At 38.6% G+C, this 8,972-nt stretch overlaps 1 protein-coding gene across 2 annotated transcripts in view; it reads right to left on the reverse strand.

Annotated features, from left to right (window-relative positions):
- Window positions 1-8,972, reverse strand: part of dcc (DCC netrin 1 receptor) — a 309,299-nt gene that overhangs the window by 198,160 nt on the left and 102,167 nt on the right. For both annotated transcript variants that reach the window (XM_036214404.1, XM_036214403.1), the window contains exon 3: window positions 5,077-5,364. In XM_036214404.1, the coding sequence (XP_036070297.1) occupies window positions 5,077-5,364 (288 nt within the window). The remainder of the gene's footprint in view (window positions 1-5,076; window positions 5,365-8,972) is intronic.

The following is an 8,972-nucleotide window of genomic DNA, read 5'->3' on the forward strand; positions in this document are numbered from 1 at the left end:
AAAAAAAAAACTGGGAAAAAGTCTAAACTACCCAAAACAGCTAGTGTATAAATTTTAGCTAAACTCCAAATCAGCGTAAAAAGCATTAAAAAATTCCAAAACTAGCTAAAACAGCTAGCATGTAGTTGAAATATTAGCTAAACTCCAAAATAGCCTAAAAAATTTTAGTAAATGCCAAAATAGTCCATAAAGCTAGCAGAATGCTAGAATGCTAGAATGCTAGTTTTTTAAACTTTTAAACTGTAATTTTGTAACATAAAAAGTCAGGAATATTATTCCAGAATAAATCAACTTAAAACTTAAATAACTTTAGATATTTTACTCTCTATAAAAATATATGTTGCCAAAATTATACAAGTTAGAAATGAGTGCAAGATAAAATCGAGCCATTAATAACAATAAAATAAAATGATAGAATTACTTGGAGGGCCGGATCCGGCCCCCGGGCCTTGACTTTGACACATGTGCTCTAAGCAGAACTCAAAGAAGTCATCCAAATATTTGTTCCATTATGCCTCATAATAGCCCAGAGGTTATTACAGAAATAGACTGTAATAATAGATTTTTTTTAGTATTAGTTTAAAGTTTGATCTGTGTCTTGATCTTGTGGATAATGGGACCAAAGCCAGATAAAAAGAAGCTAAAAAGACGAGAATACCCCTGAATATGAGTTACAAAAGACAGCCTTATGTGAGTTTATTAATATGATTTAGAGGTCCTCCACACCCTCAAAACTAAATATTTTCTTTGCTTGGATTTCATCGGTTCTGCTGTAATAAGAACCGGTCCATGAACTCAGTGCTGCCAAAAGCAATATGCTTCCATAATGACTTTTTGTTCAAAGCACATTGTATGTATTGTTGCGTTTCTACTTTGGGGAGTTAAACAGTATTACATTAAATTTAATATCATGCTACAAAAGAGCTCTGTTTGAGCACAAAAATACCACATAAATCCAGAACATTTTCACTTTAGAAGAAAAAACAGCAATACAAAGATTTATCATTATTTATTTATTTCATCTTGTTTTATAAATTCCTGTCAAAACTATGCATTAACAATCTTTCCTGGGTAATAGTTAACATAGTATGCATTGAAATTAATTTACAATAAACTTAGAAGAGAAATGAGAAATAAACTTTTAGCCAAAAAACACTAAATTGCACATTAGGCTTTCAATTAATTTTTTAAATAGCTCTCAGCACAACAGCTTACACTAATTAGCTATTACATTATCACCACTCAGTGACCGGAGAATGCTCCATCTACTCCATCTACTAATCTGCTGGCCTTAAATGTGCTGCTGGTAAACAAACCTCGCCTGCAAAGGCTGAAGTGAAGAACTGCTTTAATGAAATTCACAGGCTTGCCTGCACTTACAGTAGGGAGGCTTTGACTAGTTACTACCTGCATAAATGTACTAACACCGTGTGTGATGGCCGACCCTCTGGATGAATTTCAGCTAAGCTGTACATCTCCTTTCTGACTGGTTCATCCAAACAGTTTTAAAACACTCTGAACTGAGCTTTGGCTGGAGCAGCAGTTAAAGGTCACCGCGATGGCAATGAAATGAAAAGACGACATATGGAAATCAGACATTACCATCTGATAATCTCTGACCTCTGAGTCTGCCTGATGGATCTATCTGATAAAATCTTCATGTGGTCAGAATCATTAAATCTAAAAAATCCAACCCATGAAAGCGTCATGCTGATCAAACAGAAAAGAAGATTAAAAACATGAAAAAGGGACTGAAAAATAAAGTCATGAAAGAAGATCATCTGAAGAGAATAGTCAGTCATTAACTAGTACCTTTATTGAGCAAAAGCATTTATACATCTACACCTTTCATGCTAATGAAAGAGAAAAAGCTCAAAGTGGCATTTGGATGAACAGACAGTCAGAAACTTGAGAAGAGACATTTAAATGATCTTGGTTTCTGTCTTCAGCAAAACTTAAATGACGTAGACATCATAAAGAATGGATAATGAAGCAGTGGAAGCTGCCAGCTTCGTCTAGCTGAGGAACTCACAGATCACTTTACTGCACCTGTCTGCTGCTGTTGCTTTCCAACTAACGTTAATCATTTCAAGTAATGCAGAAAAAGATCAGGATCTTTTTTCAAGACGTTACAGACCAGTCATCAAGTAATCATCAGTCTTAAAATATTTGAATTAACCAAATTAAACATCCCACACATGACTTAAAAAAGTCAAAGCAGTTCTCATTTGATGCTAAAAACAAGCTTCTCATTGCTGTCTTGACTCATTCTTCTCTAACTCACATCCATGTTTAAAGCAAGTCTCAACATTTGTGCAAAGTCTGTATCTCACAAATGTTTTATTTTAAGTGTTTTCAGTATAAGATGGGAAAAATGTGTACCTCCTTTCTTGGTTAGACTCAAAAACTTCCAGTAATAGGATTAGATGGCAGCCCAGAATATACATTCCATATATACATTTTTTTTCACCATCTACCTCAAAGAAACTGAACAAACGGCACCATCAGATTCTCAGATTAGGAGGTTTATGTAAATCCAGGCTGAACTTTTGATGGTCAAATAGATACATATAGTGGAGCAAAAAAGTATCTTGGCTATGCAGAAGTTTTCCATCTTAAAAAGATGACAAATCTGTGCTCTTCATTTGTGAGACAGAAAGTCAAAAAAGAATCCAGGAAATCAGGTTCTATGACTTTCCTGCATGTCACACACACACTAGCTGCTATTTTGGTCCATTCTTCCACGAAGATCAAAGCTCTCAAGAGTTGTGATGTTTTGTGGCTGTCGCTGGGCAACAAGTACCCCAAACTCCCTTCAACTCTCTGTGACCGAGGTCCAAAGACTGACTAGACCACTCCAGAACCTTAAGATACTTTTGTGTAACGACTCATTTGTTGCCTGTGTGATGTGTTGGGTCTAATTGTCATGCTGGAAACTCCAGTCAAGGCTCAATGCACTGACGCATTGCCCATAATCACACCATACACTGTCCCATTCATCCTGTCCGTAACACAGGTCAGTCGCCCTGTCCCGTTTGAAGAACCACCCCCCCCCCAAGACCAGGCCTCCACCCCTGTGCTTCACACCAGGTTTGGTGTTCTTGGGATTCGACTCAGCATTCTTCCACCTCCAAACATGGTGGGTGGTGTTTATCCTAAAGAGTTCCATTTCAGTCTCATCTGACCACATAACATTCTCCCAATTCTCTCCTGGATCATCCGGATGTTGTCTGAAAAACTTTAGACATGCTGTTTATATGGAGAGAAATAAGTATCAGCTGGATTTGTGCGTGGATAATTCTTGAGTTGTAACTCATGTAATATGTTATGTGCATAAGTACAAAATCACAAAATTTAAAAAATACAATTTACACATGAACAAATTAAAATTACAAAAGCTTGAAACTAATTACACACGCAAATCTTTGAAAATTACTCACAAATCACTTGTTACACACACAAAACCTCAGTAACACACAAATCTATGGTGAGAATCTTCACGTCTCAGATTCATCTGAAAGTGATGCGTTTAAGTACTACTAGAATGCTCGGTCATCAGTGTTTTCTTATCAGCTGTTAAACTTAGATTGCGAATGTTACCCATTGAAACTTGACATTGTCCACTTTCTTAAACAGATATGCCCAATAATGAATATGAAAATGTCTAAATATGCATTTCTGAAAGACTCATCCCTTTTAAAAATGAGAATATTTAACAGATCTGATCGCCTCCTCTCTGCAGCCCCTCCCCTGACATCACCTCCGACACGGGGCTCTGTCACGGGGATAGCAGGTCGGAGCCGGCCGGTGGGCTGATCGAGAATACGCACGCACAAATCAAGAATATGTACGCACGAATCCTCATTTGCGCACGAATTGGAGTGAGTCTGTTTCCTCTCCACATGTTTAAGGGTGTGGACAGACGTCTTTTGTACTAATAACAAGTTTAAACAGTTGTCATTAATACAAGAAACATCTGGAGGATAGAAGAACTTCTTAAAGAAGAAGTAACAGATCTGTGAGGGATAGTATTTCTTTTTGTGTTTATGTACCAATAAACAAATTTTAAAAAAATTGTAAAAAATCCTACTACCAGTATGTGATTTCCTGGTTGTTTTCTATATTCTGTCTCTCACAGTTAAAGTTTAACTATGATGAACATTATAGACCTGTCATTTTTTTTTAAGTAGAACAACTTGCAGAATTGATGACTGACAAACAGTTTTTTTTGCCCACTGTATTAGGAAGTGTATTAGAACATGTTCAGTTTATTGTTTTTTTTTCTTATTATTATTTGTTTATTTTAGATGTAAATTATTAGATAGATCTTACTCATGACAAAACTAAGGTATTTGTGCTATCCATTGTATTTGACATGGGTGTGCAGTGGTGGAGGCGGGAGCTGGCTGAGAGTCTGCACACGTACTTTGAAATGCAAAATCCATGTGATTATCCTGCTGAAAGTTCAGGCTGTAGCTCCAAGGAATCCCTGCTGGGAACAAGTATGGGAGCACTTCATAATTTCTTCTGGAAGTGGTGTTTAAGTGGAGAGAGCGTGAGCTAACCTGAGCTGTAATCTAAGTGATTAAGTGGACGGTGCGAAGACATGAATAAGTAGATGAGGAGGAGTGTGTGGGGTACTGGCTGCAGATCCAGGAGAATCTCCCTCAGCCAACAGGCACATTACTAAAATCATCCCCTATGTTCCAAACATCCAATTTTATCTTGAAATGATACTTTAAGCATAAAGAGGACAGTGAGCAAAAATGATAGTTCAGAAAAAATACTCTTAGAATCAACTTGACCCTGCAAGCATGACATGCTGCTGAAACTAGAGAAGTAATTTCCCATGACACAACTTGAACTTTGAATATCTTCAGAAGTTTGATCAAAATGTCTCACACTTCTTTCATGTTGGAAAAGTTACACATTTCAAATGGAGTCATCCGAGCTAAAAAAAAAAAAACAATGTCAGTGGCAGAAAGCTGACTGGCTGTCCAACCGACATGTTCCTTTATGCTGATCCATCACTAGAATCGACATCTTTGCATTCTTTAATTAAAAAGGTTCCATTACCTGGGAGGACTCGGAGCTCGGCATCTGTCCCCGTCCTGGTGCTGCCTGGGTTATCTGCTAGACAGCGGTACGTGGCGGAGTCCGGCGGCTGCACACGGCTCACCTGCAGTGAACCAGATGGCAACACTGCAAGGCGGAAGTCTGGGTCAAAGGTCAGCGGAAGGTCTTCACGGTTCTTCTGCCAACGTATGACAGGCAGTGGATCCCCGGAGACCTCGCAGCGGAGCAGCGCCGTGTCGCCAAGGTAAGCAGACACGGATTCTGTGGGGACGATCACCCTCAGAGGACCTGTGAGTGGAGAGAAAAAGTTTAATCATGCAACTGTGTCTGTGTGTGACTCTGACTTTCTGACTCAATTGCAGAGTCAGGTTTTACTTCAAGAGTTCAATCAGTCTCACTTTAGTTGTTCATTATAATTTCTCTGTAATGAATTTTCATGTACACACACTCATGACAGCTCCACTTTCTAACACTGGGGCCAAACTAACCACCAGGAGTAATGTGGGGTTCAGTGTCCCGTCAAGAACATTGACACATGGGCGGGAGAGGCAGGAACTGAGCCTGCGATTGCCTGTTAAGAGATTAACCGCTCTACCCTGCACCACAGCCTTAACTCTTTCACTGCCTTCTTGTTGCACCCTTAAAAATGGACAGTACTCCGTCCTCGTTTTTGCAACTTTATTTTCCCCAAACTGAGTGTTTTTTTTTCCTTCTGATGCTTTCTCTGAGACAGCCGGAGCAAGAGAACGTGATCCCATACAAAACCATAAAACGCATCTCTTTTTCTGCTCATTTGCACACTCCATCAAAAAGGAAATATCAGGCTGTGTCCAGCAGGAGTTTTCAAAATAAAATAGTAAATAACTAAAATAAGAAATGATTCTAAATACTAAGACAGAAAAAATGATCCTTATTGCATACATTTTTCTCATAGACAGTATCTAAATTAACATGAATTAACTTCATATTTCCAGGCTGCAACATTCTCTACCAAATGCTGGAACACATTTTGAAATCATATTTTTTAACGTGAGGATTGAATACTTTAGTTTGGGTTGTGGTCATGTTCTCTTTGCTGTTTCACTCTCAGGCACACCAGGTTTATCTGTGTGATTTGTGTTTATTATGCTCAGTGTATTTAAGTCTCTGGTTTTCAGTTTGTCATTTTCAGGCCACACAAAATTGTGCAATTTTAAGCCACACTTCTCACATCCTGACATTCTGGAGTCGTCAGTACGGAGAGCTTATGCCGCTCTGCACCGTAACGCAGAGCTCACAGGTGAGGAAGATGGGTGAGATATAACTTCTTTTTGATTTCTAAAAGTTAAAACTCTGCAGAATCATGGATCAACAAAGAGGAAAACAAGCAGTGAACTGATATGAAAACAGAAGAACACTGTTTCCATGAAACCAAGATAACCCATAAAGAAGGCACTAAAGCTTACAAAGCAGGTGTGATAACACAGAGATAATAGGACAGGGATAACATGGAGCCAGACAGGAAGTGAGTCACAGCAGAAGAACAGACAGCTTGGACTCTAGCAGGCAGTCTGTTCTGAAATGATCACACTTCCCTCACACATGGATACACCTGTAACGGAAGTGAACTTTCTACTGGTTCAGAGGTCAAAAGACTTCAGGGATAATCTTCAGTCTTTGGTGAATGGCACAAAACTCTGAAAATGGCTTAAAGTCACTGTACCTACAGGGAGGAAAATCATTTTTTGAACACCTTGTGAGTTTGTGAGTTCTCCTATTTAGAATTCATGGAGGTGCTTGACATATTTGGTGCACTGAGACATAAAAAATTATTATTTTTAAATGATTTATTTGTATTTTAACACTGCAAAAAAGTATTTGAACACCTGAGAAAACCAATGTTAATATTTAGTTCAGTAGTCTTTTTTTTTATTACAGAGGTTAAACGTTTCCTGTAGTTTTTCTCCAGGTTTGCACTGCAGGAGGGATTTTGGCCCACTCTGATAAAGAAGCTGGACATTCAGGGGTTTTCAACGGGATCAAGACAGACGAGACCAGGCGTGTTAAACTCAATCGCACAAGGGCTAAAATCCCAAACACACCACTGATGCTAACAGTGTTTTCTTTTAGCAGCTCTGTCTACGATTGATGCTAACAGTGTTTTTTGTCTGTAATTGATGCTAACAAGACTGTTAGAAAACACAGTTGTTGTTAGCAAACAATCTCAAAGCCAGATTGGGGGAAAAGGAAGCAGCCGGAAAAAAAAGAAGTTCTACATTGAGCGTAGGGGCAATGAATCAGGAAATCATGTGAATGATTGAACGACAGAGATCAAACTTGTCATCTCACTCTGAAAAACAGCAACTAACACATTCTCACTCTAAACCTTTTAGTGTTAGTCAAAATATATTTTTAATGGTCCCAATAATGAGCTGATGGGATTTATCTTTCCTCATAAATCTCCTTAATTAAGCAATTATACAGATGCTGCCTTGCACAAAAATTGGTATTTAAATGAGCCTGAATGACAGAAACTCCCAAATAGATAGCTGACAGCTGCTGAGCGACTGATAACGGCAGAGCAAGGCTTCTAAAGCTCATCCAAAGACAAAGAAAAAAGGAACACATGCAGGACAGAGGTGTTTGAGGAGCGACACTGGAGACAGTGTCACTGATGGCTGATTGGTACCTGCACAAACCTCAACAGTTGTTTTAGGTTAAAAAAACACATTCCATGTGTCTGTACTTTTAAAGTTTGACTCCAAACTATTTGTTGCCCTGAACTTGTCTTTCAGTGTTATTCATGATATGTCTGTGCTTGTTGGATTTAATTAGGAGTCACAGAGACTCTGGACTGCTAAGATAAAGCTAAGCATTTCCTTCTTTTATCATATCAGGACATTCAAGTTCAGACGTGTTGTTTCAAGGCTCTCTTCACAGAAGGTACAGCTTGGAGTTACAACCAACTCTGAACTCATGTATTTATTTAATCATTAGCTTTTCTATGTATTATGTATTATACAGAGTTTTGTTCAAAAACAGTTTTCTCCTCACTGAGAGAACCTCAGGTTTATGGCTGGTAAATGATTGATGATGCTGAATTCTGCTTTAATTCACACTGGAATGGTTACAACATTGTCCTGTGAGGTCAGTGTAGAGCCCTTTGACCTTTGTGTCAAACCAAAACAATGATAGTTTAACACTGTCAAGGACACTGAGGTGAAAATGTGCTGCTTGTCCTACATAAGTCTGGCTGTCAGTTCCTGTGTGAATCACACTACTGCTAGGAGTCCAAAACACATAGGACTCATTTCAGACATTTAAATGAGTCATGTGGTCTAATCTGCAAACCGGATTTATGTTATTTTTATGATGGCTTGGCCTTAAAAACACCAAAACAAAAATTATTGACTGTAACTAAAAGACATTTTGCCCCCAAATATCCTTGGCCTGTTCTTTGGCTCAAACAGGATGGGATTGCTCACGACAAAATATTTGTGCAGTGCAGAGATAGGAGAGGAACACAGTGTCAGAGTCTTTTAATAGCCTGCATGCCTTCAAGAGTGTCCTGATGCCAAATAGGACGAGAGACTGACAACACGCAATTGATCTTCAGCTTTAATTGTAAAGAGTCATATTCAGTCAAATCAATGTTGCTCATTTTACACTCCATTACACACAGTCTTGTGCCCATGCTGCCAACTTCTGGGAATCTCTGACCCATTCTGTCATTTTGGTCAAAGTCATCCGTTGTTTGTTTTGTTTTGATACCCTCAGGGGGAATTTCTCATCCTTCAGGTCTGTGAGGCATGAAACCCATTTTCTGACCAGCGTGACCCACATCTGTGATCAACAGTCAAATCTTTTCAGTGAGACAACTTGATACGTCTTTCAGAAATATTAAAACTCCTTAACCC

The sequence above is a fragment of the Oryzias melastigma genome, linkage group LG12, assembly GCF_002922805.2.
Source record: "Oryzias melastigma strain HK-1 linkage group LG12, ASM292280v2, whole genome shotgun sequence".
NCBI lineage: Eukaryota > Metazoa > Chordata > Actinopteri > Beloniformes > Adrianichthyidae > Oryzias > Oryzias melastigma.